General features: G+C 40.9%; 1 protein-coding gene across 2 annotated transcripts in view; it reads left to right on the top strand.

Moving 5' to 3' along the window:
- Positions 1-19,414, top strand: part of atf6 (activating transcription factor 6) — a 327,368-nt gene that overhangs the window by 73,329 nt on the left and 234,625 nt on the right. For both annotated transcript variants that reach the window (XM_060830102.1, XM_060830103.1), the window contains 2 exons: positions 2,153-2,338; positions 17,861-17,952. In XM_060830102.1, coding sequence (XP_060686085.1) covers positions 2,153-2,338; positions 17,861-17,952 — 278 coding nt within the window. The remainder of the gene's footprint in view (positions 1-2,152; positions 2,339-17,860; positions 17,953-19,414) is intronic.

Raw genomic sequence — 19,414 nt, 5'->3', positions numbered from 1 at the left:
GAGCCAGGGCAAATGCAATGTCTATGAGTGGGAGAGCATTTTAGTGTAAGTAATTACAGAATTCAGTGAGATTTAGTTAAAAATCGCACAACATTAGGTTATAGTCCAACAGGTTATTTCAGAAGCACTAGCTTTCGGGAGCACTACTCCTTCATCAGGTGATTGTGGAGTATAAGATCATACAACACCGAATTTATAGCAAAAGATTACAATGTAATGGCACTGAAATTATACATTGAAAAGAACTTGGATTGTTTAAGTCTTTCATCTTTTAGAATGGCCATGTTAGTTTCGGTTCTTTCATATGTAAATCCCAGAACTTTTAAAAAGTTATATCCTCAAAATAGCTTTAACAATAGGTGCCATCTCACGCTGCAAGATGTGTCAATGGGTCGATACGGATGCCATTGTTACTTGTGGGGACATATCCCATCATGTGCATAGCAGGTACTCTGAGGCATGGTACATTGGTGAGACTGAGCAGAGGCTATGGCAATGGATGAATGGACACTGCAACGCAATCAACAGACAGGAGTGTTCCCTCCCATTTTGAGAAGATGTCAGTGGTCCGGGACATTCGACCTTGGATCTTCAGGTGACCATCCTCCAAGGTGGACTTCGGGATAGGCAACAACACAAAGTGGCTGAGCAGAAGCTGATAGCCAAGTTCAGTGGCCATGAGAATGGCCTCAATTGGGACCTTGAGTTCCATGTCACACTACAGGTGACACACCCTCTCACAGACTTATACTCCTTTACACTCTCAATCACACACATACACATACGCACACACACTGTCACTGACACTCCTATTTCCCCACCCCATGCACGCATGCAGACATATAAGTTTGTGGGGTGAATTTGTACTTGCAGAATTACATTTTATTTCGCTCAAAAGCGGCCAGAATCCATGTAAGTTTCTGTAAATCCCTTTTTTTAGATTAGAATCAGTATGAACATTGGGGCACAGACAGCCTCACACAGGGCACCTCACACCTTCAGTGTATTACTGGGCCGATATGGCACCTATTGTTAAAGTTCATTTGAGAATGTAACTTTTAAAAAAAAAGTTGTGGGATTTACATATGAAAGAACTGAAACCAACACGGTCATTCTTAAAGATGAGAGACTTAACAAACAATCCAGATCTTTTTCAATATATCATTTCAGTTACACTGTAAACTTTTGCTATAAATTCTGTGTTTGACGATCTTATACTCCACAATCATCTGATGAAGGCACAGCGCTCCAAAAGCTAGTGCTTCCAAATAAATCTGTTGGATGATAACCTGGTGTTGTTGTGATTTTTAACTTAGTTGAGGAAGGATAGTGTAAAATATCCAATTGTATGAAGGTAAGGAAGGAATTATTTCAAGTTTTAGAAATTTCAATATTGAGTCTTTTAGATTCCGTTGAAATGTAGATGATTTATTGGTCAGAAACCAGTCATTTAACAGAACTGGAAATCTTCTTGCACCTTGTTTCATGGCATCCTGGAAGGATGTTATTCTCTGGTCTTTTCAAGCATTGACAGAATCACTTAAGTACATGTAAGTGCTCCAAACTGATATTGAATCCCCCTGCTCACACATTTAAAATTAAACTTTATTTTTCCTTTCTGCTCTGCCCTTCTCATAATTAGATTAGATTCCCTACAGTACAGAAGCATGCCCTTTGGCCCAGCAAGTCCACACTGACCCTCTGAAGAGTAACCCACCAATGTCCATTTCTCTCTGACTCATGCACCTAACACTATGGGCAATTTAAGAAGACCAATTCAGCTTTGAAGTGAAAGCAGACGTCAAAGCAGAGACCAATAGTTTTCAGCTGTAAAAGGAATTATAGGATTTAGGTATATCGCGGAATTATGGATTTCAGATTGAAGTTAGATCAGGATCAGTGGGAGAACAGGACTGAAGAGCCAGATAGCTTACTCCAGCTCCCGTTTCTAGTTCTACAGATCCGATTATAATATATTATTGCATTCTTAAAAAGTGCTGTGCAGCTTATTTCTAAAATGCTAAGTAAGGAGCACAGTGTTTGCTCGAAGTTGATACTGAGTTTGGAATCAAAGATTTGATTGCTCACAAATTAAGCATGGAGTTGTAAGGTTTTCAGTTATTTAAATTCATTCTGTGTTGCTATCTAATAGGTAAATGCATTAAGACGACAAGAAAGAATGATTAAGAACCGTGAATCAGCAAGCCTGTCCCGGAGGAAGAAGAAGGAATATCTGTTGAATTTGGAGTGCAGGCTTCGATCTGCACTGCTTGAAAATGCAAAGCTAAAGAATGAAAATGGTTTTCTTCAAAAACAGCTTCAGGAGTTGATGTCAGAGGTGAGCCACTTTCCAAGTAGATGTTCAGACAGACAAGTTTAGGTTTGCATATTGAAGAATGGGTTGAAGAATAGATTTACATCATGTCGGTTAACATGGAGTGAAAATATCGCAATCAGAATATCTAATGTAAGCTCAAAAAGTGCTAAAGATCTTTTAATAGAAACTGAGAAACATTTTCCATAAGCTTTTTTAAAATGTTACAACTTGCCTGAAGTGTCACAAAGCACTTCAGATGCATTTAATTACTTTGAAACATGTTAACTGTTACCTGTGTGATATGGCTGTATGAGTGCATAAACATCTGAGACAAATAGATGCTTGAGCTACTTTTAATCAAAGCACAAATGTTTACCAGAAGTGGGATTGTACTCTTTTCTGAGTGGCATCATAGGCTCCCTGATGTCCATGGGTGAAGGTAGTTAGTCTCCGTTTAACAAGCCAATAAGGATTGCTCATTGCCCAATACAGTAGTCCTTCACTGCAACTGAGGCTATGTATTCCATGTCAATGGGGGAAAATAATAGTTCTGCTCCATTTGTTTGAGTTCATTTTCAGTCTATTAACATACAAGTTGGTGTTATCCAACAGTTTATGGAGTCTCTTTTCCAACTAAATAAAAACCAGTGGAATGTGCATTTTATAATACATGAAATAAGGTAGTGGTAAAACTGGAGAGTTTTACAAAGTGACTTTCTGAAGAGGTTTCACCCCTGCCTTTTGGAATAGAAGTTCGTGACTTGTACACATTGAGTAAAATAGACTTTGAAGCATATTTTTCATGATGAAATTATATTTAAAATTAACCTGTGCTTTGCACAATTTAATGTTGAACCTAAGGTAGACCTGGGAGCTGTTCCCCATCACGTTCAGTTTGCTTGTTTCAGTGGTTTCTGCAGTCTTGAATCTTTGGTATTGCAGCTTATGGATTTGTCATCTCATGGATCATTTTTTTTTATAGATATTTTTAATGAAAAGTTAACATGTTTTTACAAGTTTACAAATAAAAAAACCCAAGTATAAACATTGATATACAATTAAATCTTAAATAAATATTAGCAAAAATCTATCAAACAAAAGAAGAGATACTGAAAAGAAAAAACAAGACAAAACTCAATTAACTAACCAGAGTGTAAGATTAAATCTCTTACATTGCTCAAGAAAAGAAAAAAACGACGGATAACACAGAAATTAAGTGATAAAGTAGATGCTCAGAATGTGTTAACATCAGATCGTAACAAAACCCGTATTCATGCAGGATTCCTCTCCCGAGAGGCCCCGGACCAGCCAGGGTCGTTGTCTCAATTAGATAAAAGCTCTTGATAGAATGGCTGAAATATCTGTATCTGTGTAATTCAAGAAGGGCTGCCATATTTTCTAGAATAATTCGGTTTTTTTTGGTGCACCATGTTTGTAAGGAAGTCATGGGGAATATATTCCATGATCATTCTGTGCCAGTTCAAAAGTCCAGGAGGGCCCTCAGCCACCCAGTTTACCAAAATATTTTTCCTTGCACAGAAAGAGAGAATTGAAAATAATCTTTTCCCGTGCACATCCAGAGAAGGCAAGCTCGAAAAGCCCAAAAGGAGAGATACTGGATCCACTCTAATTTCCGTTCCCAAGATTTCTGTCAGGGCATTTGCTACTTTAGTCCAATATTTACGGATCTTACGACAAATCCATAAGCAGTGTACAAGAGTGCCCACCTATGTTTTACATTTGGGACACAGTGGAGATGCTCCTACCTTAAATTTTGCCAATCGGTCCGGTGCTACTTGGGCCCTGTGAAGTATCTTCAACTGAATGGCCTGAGTTCTGTTGCAGATGGAGATTTTTCTGGCATTTTACCCAATGTCATTCCTCATTTCTATGGAAATTTCCAGCACCAAATCCTGATCCCATGTTTTAAGCAGATTCCAATACTTCATCATGTAATAAATGATAAAGAGTGCTGACCGAAAGTACCCCCATTGGCCATAACACTCTACGTTCTCTGTCTGATTTATGAAGACTATCTAATAGTATAGTCTTCTTCTGTATGTAATCTCGAATTTGGAAGTATTGAACGATGCAGCTGTTCAAAAGACATCAGGACCCCTTCCTTAAACAGATCCCCTAAACAGCAGATAACCCTGAATCTCCAGAGTCTGAATGTGGCATCTGTAAGCCCCAGGTGAAACCTCCATTCCCCCACTATCTGAGCATAGGGGGATGTTTTATGTGAATTGCCCTCATTTTGCCGTATTATATTCCAAGCTTTAATTGTATTTTAATTGTAGGGTTTTTACAGTGATACGTGATGATTTTCCTCTTGTCTGAAAATAAGAGGTTAATAAGTGGACATTTTACTTGAGAAGCCTCGATGTCCAGCCAGATTGATTGCAGGTCAGACAAGACCCAATCGGCTATATAGTTTAATAGAGAACTTAATTGATATTTCCTAAAATTTGGAAAATCCAGTCCTCCCCTTGCCTGTGAAAGCTTCCTCAGTTTAATGAGGGGCCATCTATGATTCCAGATGAAGGAACCCAGCCAGCCATACAATTTATGTAGTGCCAACCTCGGCAGCATCACCAGAAGCATTCTCATAGGGTATAAGCAGACTGGGCAGGACATTCATTTTAATTAGTGCTATTCTGCCTAACCAGGAAATTGGAAGGTCTCCCCATCGCTGGAGGTCCTGCCTTAACCTCTCCAGTAAATGCACAAAGTTAGCCTTGTATAGCTGGCCAAATACTGGGGTGGTAAAAATGCCTAAATATAAGAAACCCTCCAGACACCACCGAAAGGGAAAGTGGGATCTGTCAGATAGGTGGGATATACTAGGAAGCCGCCCGTTGGCATAGCCTCCGATTTTGAAAAATTAATTTTATAGCCTGAAAATGCACTAAATATATTAATAACTTGTATTAAGCGAGGCGCGGACATCAGGGGATTACTGAGGAATAGGAGAACATCATCTGCATAAAGGGTAATTTTATGTTTACCTGTACCAATCCTTGGGGCCGTTATATTAGGGTCAGACCGTATAGCTTCTGCTTGATTATTAGCTTAAATAGCAATGGTGAGAGAGGATATCCCTGACGGCAGCCCCGACCCACACTGAAGCTATCCGAGCCTAGTGCATTGGTAATCACAACTGCGTTGATCATTCTACAGTATTGAGACCCATTTGGCAAACACCTTTCCAATGCCAAACTTTTCCAATATATAAAACAGATATGACCACGCAACCCTGTCAAATGCCTTTTCCGCGTCTCATGAGTCTACTACTCCCGGTATTTTTTCCTGATGGCAGGCTTGAATCATATTCAAAACCCTTCTAACATTATTGGATGATCCTCCTTTATGATGTATGGCAATACACTTTCTAGCCTCAATGCTAACATTTTAGAAAGGATTTTAAAATCTACTTTTAGCAGGGATATTGGTCTGTATGACGCACAGTTTTCTGGGTTCTTTTTTGAGAATAAGGAAGATATTTGCCTCTTTCAGTGAAGGCAGGAGACAGCCCTGACAGTATGAGTAGTTATACATGCCCATAAGTGGATCAGCCAATATTCCTGTAAATTCTTTGTAGAATTCAGCTTGAAAACCATCTGGGCCAGGTGCCTTACCGCTCTGAAGTTGCCTGATTGCATCAAGTATTTCTGGTATTGTTAGGGGAACATTCAGGACCAATACCTGTTCCGGGGTTAGGTCCGGAAAGGTCAGGTTTTTAAAAAATGACTGCATCCTCCTAGCTCTATCTTCACAGTCCTGCGATTTATATAAATCAGAATAAAATTTTCTAAAGATTGTGTTAATCCTTTTGTGATCATGAGTCAGATAACCTGCACTTTCCTTGATAGACATGATTGTTTGAGGGGCCTTTTTTTTTCTTTCCAAGAAATGCTAAGTATCTACCAGGTTTATCGCCAAATTCATATAAGCTTTGATTTGCAAATAATATTTCCCTCTTAGTCGTTTGGGTAAGCGTGGTGTTCAGAGCTGTCCTAAGGGCCGTGATCCTTTGTAATTTAATAGTAGAAGGTCTGTCAGCGTATGCTGTTTCAGCTGCTTTTAAGCGAGCTTCAGGCAGATACTACTGTTCTCCCATTAGTTTTTTCTGGGTCGCCAAGTATGAAATGATCAAACCTTGCGTGTAAGCTTTGAGGTCTCCCTCATTATTGATGGGTTGCTAGCTGTGCCTGAATTAATTTCTTTAGAGTTTTAAATTCTTGAGAGGAGTACTTTACTATGTTTCATCAGGAAGGGGTCCCTATGCCAATGCCGGGGGGATGTCTCATTGTTCCTCATCTTGATTTCCATGTATACAGCAGCATGATCAGAAATTGTTATACTACCTATTTTACAGGATGATATGGAATTTTTAAAAATCGAGGGGGCAAAAAGCATATCAATTCTGGTGTGACATTTATGTGGATTAGAGTAAAAAGAAAAATCTCTGCCTTGTGGGTGAAGGTATCTCCACACATCTACTCGTCCTAATTCTTTATTTAAATCCACCAATTGTCTGGATCTCGGGGTACTCCTGCAGTACTCTTGGGAATCCAATCTATTTCCGGGTCCATAATACAATTGAAGTCTCCCCCTATAATTGTATTAACGAGCACAGAGAACAATTTGGAAAAGGCTTCCATTATAAATTTAAAAGGATGTGCCGGGGGACAATACAGATTTAAGATCCCATATTCCTCTGCATTTATAAGGGCTTTAATCAGAATATATTGTCCAGATTCGTCATTTATCTGATTTAGGGTTTTGAAAGGGAGATTCATCCAAATAAGGATGACCACTCCCCTACTTTTTGAGCTGAAGGAAGAAAAGAATGCCTGATCAAATTCAACCTGTTGTAATTTCAAGTGTTCTTTATCCAATAAATGTGTCTCCTGTAGGAGAGCTATATCATCAAGGTTTGATGATATTTTCTTCCTTTTGACTGGTGAATTACTCCCCTTGACATTCCAGGTGCACCATTTAACTGACTGATTAACCATTATCGTCCGGGCAAGTCCGAGACCCCTCGGGAGAAGAAACCCTATCCAGAGCACCCCGAGCATAGAACATATAAAATTCACAAAAATAGAGGTTCTTTAATACAATATAATAAAAAACTATTTCTAAATAGAAAAAATGTAAAATATGTTTAAATGGAGATTTTTCCCCTTGTTCCCAGGGGGCATCACTTCCTTTCCAAAAGCTCATCATATCCTCTCCCAACCAGTGCCCCACCCTTGACCCAGGCAGCCCATCATAGAATACAAAAGAATGCAAATATGCTACAAAGCTAGAGTTAACAGTGAGTACTCTATCCCCCCACACCAACACCTGGATATATTTGGTAATGTTAATACCATGTATGAACATATATAACAATAAAGTTACAGTCTCAACAAATAATAATTAAATATAGTAATACAAAATAACGGGAAAACAGCCCCGCTCTTAAAGACAGAGATAAGGGGGGATCCAAGATGGCGGCGACCCAGCAAGACTGAGTCCACAGTGCTCTACCCAAAACTTGGGAAAAGTGGGCTATCCACCCCCACCACACTCACTAAACCATTTATAATAGTTGTTAACCTTAAATAGTTACCTATTAGTACATTTAAATAGTCTAATACTAGCTGGAAAATGAGTAAAGGGAACAGGCGGCTCTAAGAAAGCAGGGACCCCTCCCCCACCCTCTCCCTCTTCAGCTGCAACAAAGGTGTCTTCAGCTACTTCAGGAGATTTACCAATGAAGATGAGCTTTGAGGAGATGTTTGCCAGGTGGGAGGCGAAGATTGATGCTTTTATCGAAGTGCTTCTCTGCTCTGCCGAGACTCAATCAGCCGAGCTGCAGAAGCAGGGCAGAGACATTCAGGAATTGGAGTGCCGAGTCAGAGAGGTGGAGTCGAAGGCCGCAGCCTCAGAGACTGGGATAAAATCAACAGCCGACCACATCCGTTTTCTCGAGAATCGAGTCCAGAACCTAGAAAACCACATTGATGACCTCGAAAATCGATGTCGTAGAAAAAATATTCGGTTGTTGGGCCTTCCCGAGCAGGAAGAGGGAGGCCAGCTGACAGCATTCTTAGAGCATTGGCTGCCACAACTTTTAAATCTGCATAATGGATCAGGCCAGGTAAGGGTAGAATGGGCCTACCGGGTCACAGTACGTGGGCCCGGCTCAACCCAGCGCCCACGCCCGGTCCTGTTCCAGCTGCAGAGCTATAGGGAGAGGCAGATGCTCCTGGAAGCCTCAAGAAATCTGGGAAAAGATCCCCAAGCTATGACCCACAAAGGATCCAGGATCATGCTGTTCCAGGACTTCTCCCCAGCTTTGGTCCGAAAGAGGAAGGCATTCGATGAGGCGAAGAAGCGTTTAAGGGACTTAAATATCCAGTACTCCTTACGATATCCAGCGACGCTACGCCTTAGCCACGAAGGATCCATATATAACTTCGGATCACTGGAGAAGGCTAAGGAATTCTTGGACTCTCTTAAATAAGCTGTAAGAGATTGTGGACGCTGGTCTGCCTTTCCCATTATTTTGGTTTACATCCCTTCATCTTTTCTTATCTTTCCCCCTATGTGTGTATGTATATATATGTTGGGGCGTTTGGTTAATGTTGATGGGGGGAGGTGGTTACCTTATTCTATTTTACTTCTGTTTTTAGGAGCGGGGTTGTTTTTCTTTCCCCTGTTATTTTGTGGTAATATATTTAAGTATTACGTGTTGAGATTGTAATCTTATAGTTATATATGGTATTAATATTCCCAAATATATTTAGGTGTGGGTGGGGGTGGGGTGTTCACTGTTAACTCTAGCTTTATATTATATTTGAATTCTCCTCATTTTATTGAGGAACACCTGGGTCAAGGGTGGGGCACTGGTTGGAAGAGGGTAAGATGGACTGTGGGAGAGGAAGTGACGCTCCCTGGGAACAAGGGAGAAAATCTCCAATTCGGAATGTTTTATATCTTTTATACTTAGAAAGAGTTTTTTGTTATATTGTTTTGAGTGTATCAGAGAATCTTTACTTTTGTAAATCTTGTATGCTCCATGCTCGGGATGTTCTAGATAGGGTTTCCCCTCCCGAGGGGTCTCGGATCTGTCCAGATGATTATGGCTGAACAGTCGGTTAAGTGGTGCACCTGGAATGTCAGGGGGAGTAATTCGCCAGTTAAAAGGAAGAAAATATTATCAAATCTTAAGAAGGAGAGAGTTGATATAGCTCTCCTACAGGAGACACACCTGTCGGATAAAGAACACTTAAAATTACGACAGGGCGGATTTGATCAGGCCTTTTTTTCCTCTTTTAATTCAAAAAGCAGGGGAGTGGTTATCCTTGTCCGGAAGAACTTCCCTTTGAAAATTCTAAATCAGATAAAAGACGAATCTGGACGATATATTTTGATTAAAGCCCTCATAAATGGAGAGGAATATGGGATCTTAAATGTATACTGCCCCCCGGCACACCCCTTTAAATTCATAACGGAAGCTTTTTCAAAACTGATGGCCTTTGGTGCCCGTCATACAATTATAGGGGGAGACTTTAATTGTATTATGGATCCGGAAATAGACAGGATTCCCAAGAGTGCCGCTGGAGTATCTCCCAGATCTAGACAACTGGCGGACCTGAATAAAGAATTAGGATTGGTAGATGTATGGAGATGTCTCCATCCACAGGGTAGAGATTTTTCTTTCTACTCTAATCCACATAAATGTCACACAAGAATTGATATGTTTTTTGCCCCATCGATTTTTCTAAACTCTATAGCAACCTGTAAAATAGGTACTATAGCAATCTCTGACCATGCCGCTGTATACATGGAAACTAAGGTAAAGAACAATGGGACATCTGCTCAGCATTGGCGTATGGACCCCTTCCTGATAAAAGATAGCAAATTTTTAAAGTACTTCTCCCAAGAACTTAAAACTTTTTTAGAAATTAATACTGGTACGGCTAGCAATCCGTCAATGATGTGGGAGACCATCAAAGCTTATGCACGAGGTTTGATCATCTCCTATTCAGCGACCCAGAGGAAAATGAAGGGAGAGCAACAGCGTCTGCTCGAAGCTCACCTAAAAGCAGCTGAAACAGCATACGCTGATACACCTTCGATCACAAAATTGCAGAGGATTACAGCTCTTAGGACAGCTTTAAACACCGCGCTTACTCAAACGGCTAAAAGGGAAATATTATTTGCGAAACAAAGATTATATGAATAAGGCGACAAACCGGGTAGATACTTAGCATTTCTTGCAAAGAGAAAGAAAGCCCCTCAAACTATTCCGACCATCAAGGAAAGTACAGGTACCCTGACTCATGATCATAAAAAGATCAATGCGACCTTTAAAGAATTTTATTCTGAACTATATAGATCGCAGGATTGTGAAGATAGGATTAGGAGGATGCAGTCATTTTTAAAAAATTTGACCTTCCCGGGCCTGACTCCGGAACAGGTGTCGGCCCTAAATACCCCTTTAACAGTCCAAGAAATACTTGAGGCAATTAGGCAACTTCAGAGCGGAAAAGCACCGGGCCCGGATGGTTTTCAAGCTGAATTCTATAAAGAATTTACAGGAATATTGGTTGACCCACTTATGGATATGTATAATTTTGCGCATAGTCAGGTCTGTCTCCCGCCCACGCTGAAAGAAGCAAATATTTCTCTTATCCTCAAAAAAGGAAAAGACCCAGAAGATTGTGCATCTTACAGACCAATATCCTTACTAAATGTAGACTTTAAAATTCTCTCAAAAATGTTAGCACTAAGACTAGAAAGGGTACTGCCATATATTATAAAGGAGGACCAGACGGGATTTATTAAGGGCCGCAGATCATCCAATAATATCAGAAGGGTCTTGAATATGATCCAAGCCTGTCATCAGGGAAAGTTACCAGGAGTAGTCATTTCATTGGATGCGGAAAAGGCATTTGATAGGGTTGAATGGTCATATTTATTTTACACATTGGAAAGGTTTGGCGTTGGACAGGTGTTTACCAAATGGGTTTCAACATTGTATAATGACCCCAAAGCAGCTGTTATTACTAATGGGTTAAGATCGGATGGCTTCAGTGTGGGTAGGGGCTGCCGTCAAGGATGTCCTCTCTCACCATTGTTGTTTACACTGATAATCGAACCATTAGCAGAAGCCATCCGGACTGATCCTAATATAACGGCCCCGAGGATTGGTACAGGTAAACACAAAATTACCCTCTATGCAGATGACGTTCTCTTATTCCTCAGTAATCCTTTAATGTCAGTGCCTCGTCTAATTCAAGTTATTAATACATTTAGTGCATTCTCAGGCTATAAAATTAATTTTTCAAAATCGGAAGCCATGCCAATGGGTGGACTGGCTATGATACCCCACTTAATGGACGGATCCCCTTTTCCCTTCCGTTGGTCCCTGGAGGGCTTCTTATATTTAGGTATTTTTATCACGCCAGTATTTGATCAGCTGTATAGGGCTAATTTTGTACAATTAATGGAAAGGATAAGGCAGGACCTCCAGCGATGGAGAGACCTTCCGATTTCCTGGCTAGGGAGAATAGCATTAATTAAAATGAATGTTCTGCCCCGTCTCTTATATCCTATGAGAATGCTCCCGCTGATGCTGCCAAGGCTAGCCCTACGTAAATTATATGGCTGGTTGGGCTCCTTTATTTGGAACCATAGACGGCCCCTTATTAAGCTGAAGAAGCTACAGCTTCCACAGGCAAGGGGAGGACTGGACTTCCCAGACTTTAGGAAATATCAGTTAAGCTCCCTACTAAGTTACATAGCTGATTGGGTTTCATCTGATCCACAATCAATTTGGCTGGATATCGAAGCCTCCCAAGTAAAATACCCACTTATTAACCTTTTATTTTCAGATAAGAGGAAAATCATTACAGACCACTGTAAAAATCCCATAATATTAAACACAATCAAGGCCTGGAATATAATGCGGCAAAATGAGGGTAACTCACATAAAACATCCCCCCATGCACCAATAGTAGGCGCATGGGGATTCCAACCGGGGATTACGGATGCCACCTTTAAACTCTGGAGATCCAGGGGCATCTCATGCTTAGGGGACCTATTTAAAGATGGGATCCTGATGTCCTTTGAGCAGCTGCGTCTGAAATTCGGAATACCTAATGGGGATCTCTTTCGATACTTCCAAGTTCGAGATTATATACAGAGGAAGACTACATTAATAGATAGTCTTTATAAATCAGACAGAGAACGTAATGTCTTACGACCAGCGGGGGCATCCTCCGTTAGTACTATATACCATTTGCTACATGATGGAGTCTCAGGAGACATGGATGACCTGCTTAAAACATGGGAGCAGGACTTGGGGCTAGAAATCTCTGAGGATATGTGGAATGACATTTGGGAAAATGCTAGAAGAATTGCTATCTGTAACAGAACTCAGGCTATCCAACTAAAGATACTTCATAGGCCCCATATAGCTCCGGCTCGACTGGCAAAATTTAAGGCAGGAGCATCTCCAATGTGTCCTAAATGCAAAATAGAGGTGGGTACTCTTGTACATTGTCTGTGGACTTGTCAGAAAATCCGCAGATACTGGACTAAAGTGGCAAATACCCTGACAGAAATTTTAGGAACGGAAATTAGGGTGGACCCTGTATCTCTCCTTTTGGGCTTTTCGAACCTCTCATCTCTGGATATGCATGGGAAGAGACTATTTTCTATTCTCTCTTTCTGTGCAAGGAAAAATATTTTGGCGAACTGGGTGGCTGAGGGCCCCCCTGGACTTTCAAATTGGCACAGATTAATTATGGAATATATCCCCCTTGACTTCCTCACAAATATGGTGCACCGAAAGACTGAATTATTTTATAAAATATGGCAGCCCTTTTTGAATTATATAAATGCAGATATTTCGGCTATCCTAACAAGGGCTTTTATTTAGTGAAGATTTCAGACCGGGCTGCTCCGGGGCCCCTTGGGAGAGGAATCCTGCGCGAATACGGGTTTTATTATATTTGATGTTTATACATTCCGAGCATGTAAGAGACTTAGGTATACACTCTGGTTAGTTATAGGTTAGATTAGTAGAAAGTTGAGTTTTTTTTTCTTTCTTTTTTCGTTTTTTTTTTCTTTTTTTGTTTTCTTTCTTTCTCTTTTCTTTGTTAAATTATGACTATTGTATATATGATTTAATTGTACATCAATGTTTGTATTTGAGAGTTTTGTTTATTTTTGTAAATTTGCAAAAATGTTAAATTTCAATAAAAATATCTACAAAAAAAAAGACAGAGATAAAATAGGATAAGGTAACCACCTCCCCCCACCTATATTAACTAGACCACCTGACCTATATAATAATATTTTATTTTAGAAAGAGGGGAGAAAGTGAAGAACAAATAAATAAACCCCTCTCCCCACCCCCCGGAGATGATATTAAACAGTAAGGTAATGAAAGGAAAAAAAAAGGGTAAACTGGGGTGGGGGGGAGGGCAGAACATCATTCACCACTCGAATTAACTCTTACAATTTATCTGAGAGAGTCCAGAAATTCCTCGGCCTTCTCCGGCGATCCAAAATTGTACACCGACCCTTCATGGCTAAAATGTACATCGCTGGGTAGTGCAGGGAGTATTGATTGTTTAAGTCCCTTAAACACTACTTCGCGTTTGCTTCGTCAAACGTGTTCCTCTTTTGGACCAAATCTGGGGAAAAGTCCTGGAATAGCATAATCTTAATCCTTTATAAAGCATGGCTTGGGGATCTTTCCCAAGATTTCTGGAAGCTTCTAAGAAGCCTCTCCTCGTAGCTCTGCAGCTGGAACAGGACCGGGTGAGGGTGCTGGTTCGACCCAGGCCTGAGCATTACAACTGAGTAGGCCCATTCCACCCTTACCTGGCCTGATCCAGCCTCCAGATTTAACAGCTGTGGAAGCCACTGCTCGAGGAATGCTGTAAGCTGGCCTTCCTCTTACCGTTTGGGAAGGCCCAGCAAACGAATATTTTTTCGACGACATCGATTCTCGAGGTTGTTGATCTGGTTTTCTAAGGTCTGGACTCGCTGTTCGAGAGTCCGGACTCGACACACAGCTGATTCTGCGATAGTGTCTGAGGTCGCGGCTTTTAGCCCCGTCCCTCCGATTCGGCGCTTGATTTCCTTGATGTCTCAGTCATGCTTTTGTAGCGCGGCCGAGAGTGAATTCCATCTGCTCCAGGACTCTTCGATGCATCGATCTTCGCATCAAGTTTGGAGATTACTTCCACGAGGCTCGCCACCATAGGTAGTCCCCCGGGGCAGCTGCAGATGCCTCTGCTGCAGCAGTGGAGGAGTTCCTGTGTGCTGAGAGCTGCGGGCACCTTTCCCTTCAGTCATTTTTGCAGGAGACTATACTGTTTAAATATAGTACAGAGCAACTAATTATATTAAGTAAAAACAATTATAAATGATTGGGTAAGTGTGGTGGAGGCGGGTGGCCCACTTTGCCCAAGTCTTGGGAGGAGCACTATAGACTCAGACTTGCTGGGTCGCTCCCATCTTGGATCTCCTCATGGATCATGTTAACGAGTAGCTCCATGCATATTTACAGGCTGATAATAACTTGTCCATTTGCTTCAACTATGGAAGAAATTTCTAATGTCCATCCCAGGGATCTGTATTGGAATTTGAGATGGAAAATGCCAACGCATGGAATAGCCGATCTGTTGTTAAGTTATCTTGTGTGCACTGTGCCACATTGTGCAAGTTTCCTGAGTACGTCTTTCACAAGAGCTAAAATGCTGTTTTTTTTCAAATGGGAGCTGTACTGGGCATCTTGTGAACTGCGTTTTTTAGAGAGAGAGAGAGAAAACTGTCTGTGCTTTAGCACAGGCTTGTAGCCTTTAGTCTTGTTTTTGTAGCACTTTCATCTTTGTTAAAGTTATGACTTCAGCTCTGAAATCTGACAATGACTGACAGATGATTGCTAGAAAACAGACTTTACAACTAGCAGGCTACAGTCACCTGTTCGAGCTTTACCATCCACTTAACTAGTTATCATGACTAGTTTTTAGCACCGATGTACTGCCACCATGATGCTAGGAGAAAGTAGGACTGCACATGCTGGATAGTCAGAGTTCAACTTTGTGGAGTAGAAGAGCATAGCAGATCAGGCAGCATTCGAGGAGCAGGAGAGTTGATGTTTCGCGCATAAGTCATCATGATGCACTTTGTGGTTTTCTATAGGTTAGCCCATGTAACATACAGCATGAAGACTCTGTGTTATGTTTTCCCAGTACCACCTCTCTTCAACTCATGTACTTCTGAAACTCTAAACCAACTTTATTAATTTTGAGACTTAAATTATATGAATGATTTCATGTCCAGACTCCCGGTAACAGAAATTTGATGGTGCATACATGAGAATCAGTGGTCGGCACAACATCGTGGACTGAAGGGCCTGTTCTGTACTGTACTCTTCTATGTTCTATGTTCTACTACTCATCCAGAATGCGACCTGTTTTCTGACACTCAGAAGTCTTGATTAATCCACATTTGCTTACATTCTGACAAGTCTAGAGGTAACAGTTGCAGAATTGGGATATTATAAAGTTGGAAAGAAGTGATTTTATTGATTTCATAGATCTATGGAAGCAGGATCAAATATAGTGTTCAGTTTGTAAGCCTGGGTCAACTCAAACCTTTTCCAAAAACAAGTCTCAACTCAGGCTAAGGACCAGTGGCTAGTTTCTTATGTGAAATGAAGTTCATGACTTCCCAATATTTTGTTGGGGGAAATTATTGCTCACCCATAACTGGATCTTGGGTAAGCAGTCGGTGAAGGTCAAAATAATGAAGAAAGTTACTGGAGGGAGTTGTGAGGTAGAGCTGGGTGTTGTAATTAGTTATCTCTTCATAGTTGTTGTGTGTATGTACAAGTCACTTGATGACTTCAGGTTGTTTTGCATCCTAAAAGTACAAACATGCAAAATAAAAATTACACATAATATTTTTATGAATCAATGTGCATTCTTGCATCCAATGCTTTAAGTATGCAAATTTAGAGCATCTTTCAGGCAGACATGTGGTCACCTTTATTTGCAGGATTGTGATTTGCTCACTTTGGTTATACAGAGGAACCTTGATTATCTGAATATCAATTGTCCAAATTTCACATTATCCATAGAACATCTCAAGGTCCCGATAGAAGCATTACATCAGAGAGGTGTTTACAGCACTGATCACGTCTTTTGTTGACAATAATTAAAAATGAACTCAGCTTACTGAAGTGCTGCCGAGAACAGTCCTGGACATCGATGGTAGCGTGGATAACATCTCCAAATGACTGACCGTCCATCCTTTCTCTCTCTCTCTCTCTCTCTTCCCCCCCCCCCCCCCCCCGCCCAACACACACACACACTTTCCCTGGAGCTCTACACAGGGGTGTACCCTAAATCTCCTTTCCCCAGATAATCTCTCTAACATTGTCCTGTTCAGGGTAAAGGTGGAACTTGTCAAAATGTTGCAGGAAAAAGTTGTATGTACGTGTGTTTGCGCGCACTATTTTGAGACTCACCCCCCCCCCCCCCCCCCCAAGGGAGCAGCAGCAGTCTTCCTGGCGGTGTCCATTCCGGCTGCCCTGGAGAAGGTGTGGGGACTGACGGGGGTGTGGGGCGGGGTGGCTGGGGTTGGAGAGAGTACAGGGGCTGGGGTAGAGGTGGATGGGGGTGGGGTTGGACAGGGTTGGGGCTGGGTGGGACTTGCACTTTGTGTGCAGCTGCCTTGAATTCTGAACGGGGAGTGGACTTCGCAAGTGCTTGCTGTGTCTATTGAACTGATGGCGAGGGTGGGGAGGCTTCAGCAGTGCTGCAGGTCCCTGACACACAAGTGTTTGTCTGCTCAGAAACAAAACCTGAAATAGAGAGGGAACAAGGCAGGCAGAGCGAGGAGTGAGGAAATTTCAGAAAACTCTGAGCCCCAGAGGAGAGGCATTGAATCAGTTACTGAATAATCAATTATCCGAACGAAATAGCGTCCACCCATCTCGTTCAGATAATCAAGATTCCTCTATATCTGCTAAAAGTAATGCAGTGTTAGAGAGTTGCGATGTGAGAGAGTTGAGCATGGAAGAGAAAAATTATTTACCTGGCTGTGTATATTGTATTGCCAGTTTGGCTAGGAATGTTCACAAATGGTTCAATGTAAAATGATCCAGCGTGAAGACAAGCTTTGAAAGAAACACATGTTTGTCTTGGGTTTGTCATAAAAAAATTCTAATGTAAAAAATAAAAAATGTAACATCACACCTTATGTAATGCAAAAGTAAGTATTTTTATTGTAAAATGGCTGCATATCAATGTGGTGTTACTTGAAAGGATATCAGGCAATGCTTTTGTGAATGAAGTGAGGAGGTGGCATTGGGATAAAAGGGGGCCTGAAAAGGGTTGGGAGAAGGAGAATACAGCAGTCAAATATGAAGATAGTTTCATGCTGTTGTGAAGATTGCAATAGTTTAATGTATTTGGAATCTCCTATGCATTCGATGATGTCACTGCCTCTCTTCTCTTTCAGAATCAGCAACTAAAAGTTACTACTCCAAAACGAAGAGCTGTATGTGCCATGATATTGCTGGCATTTATTGCACTCAGTTATGGTCCTGCAAGGTAAGTTTCATCACTTCGAATTTTCTGACCTCATCCCATGTGTTATTGCAGGAACTGACTGAGTTCTCAGCCTCAGAAGTTAACTGCCAAGGTCTTTGATAATTTTTTGTAATAATAGGTTAATATATGAGCAGATAATAGCATCAATACAATTGTAATTGATAGCAGAAGTCCATTTTTTTAATGGTTGTAGATGAGTTATAAAGAAAATCTATACAGCTGGCTGTACGATCAATTTTTTAAAAAGTTTATCTAGTTGTTCCCTGGTGTTCAGTTCCCAGGTGTTTGTAGTCTCATTTTTTGAATTTGTATTTAAGTCACAACTGAACCGATTTAAATCATAATGGAGTTGGGACACAAAAGTCAAGAGATTCCAAGTTTATAAACTGAGTGCAAGCATTTGGCTGCTGGAGGGTAGATTATGACTCCTCAGTACTCATAAAAATAGATATTGCAGAGAATGCATTGGAATTCCATGCTGTTTGGTTGATGAAAATTCAGGCTTGAATTGTCACCAGTGTTTCCATCTTAGGAATTTAAGTGTAGGCATTACAGTAGTAGTGCTTTTCTTTGTTGGGCTTTTCCAATAACTGGGATTTAATTCAGGCATATTATCTTTTATGGAAAATCTTCTGCTAAATCCCCCTGCTCCTCACTGCTATGTATTCACCTGGTACCTTACTGATTGTGATGATGGGCAAAGTACTCAGCTGTTTGACATTTCAGTGTTCTCCGCTTTTGAGATTGTCATTGCTTTTGCGAAGTTGGCACAGTATACAAGGAATGACATGACAATATTTTGGCCCAAGAAATACCATGCCTTTAGCTCCTTTTAAATTCTGTTATGGTACTTACAAGGTTAAAACAATGTTTGATCACAGAAGTTACATCCCAGCATAATGATATATTCCAGCAGTTAGTTAGCTGATTTCTGGCAGTTGTTTTGAGGTTAGAGACCCACAGTAATTATAGGTAGTTGTGTAGTTAATCTCTCTGTGTAGCTAATAGCAGACTTGTAAGTTTAGTGGCTAATCATTGAAATACTGCCTGGTTCGAGTCCTTTCCTTTTCCTTTATCTTTTTCTTGTCTGTATCTATCTACCTTTGCTTGCTTTCTTTAAGACTACGTTTTGGATTTACTGGAAGCTTTTTGACACACTCCAAAATTTATTGGATGTGTACTTGTGAAGGCTGCTATCAATTTCCAAATATTTATTCTGCTATTCTCTGGATCTTGTGCAGTTACAATGTCCCAACCTCTGAGCCATTGAATATCATAGAATCCCTACAGCGTGGAAACAGGCCATTGAGTCCAACAAGTCCATACTGACCCTCTGAAGAGGATTCCACCCAGACACAATCCCTATAACCCTGCATTTTTCACATAGCTAAAGCACCTAACCTGCACTTCCCTGAATACCTTGGCCAATATATGTAACGTGCACATTAAAGAGTGAGACTTT

The sequence above is a fragment of the Hemiscyllium ocellatum genome, chromosome 9 (assembly GCF_020745735.1).
Source record: "Hemiscyllium ocellatum isolate sHemOce1 chromosome 9, sHemOce1.pat.X.cur, whole genome shotgun sequence".
NCBI classification, from domain to species: Eukaryota; Metazoa; Chordata; class Chondrichthyes; order Orectolobiformes; family Hemiscylliidae; genus Hemiscyllium; species Hemiscyllium ocellatum.
This window is presented reverse-complemented; position numbering and strand designations above follow the sequence as displayed.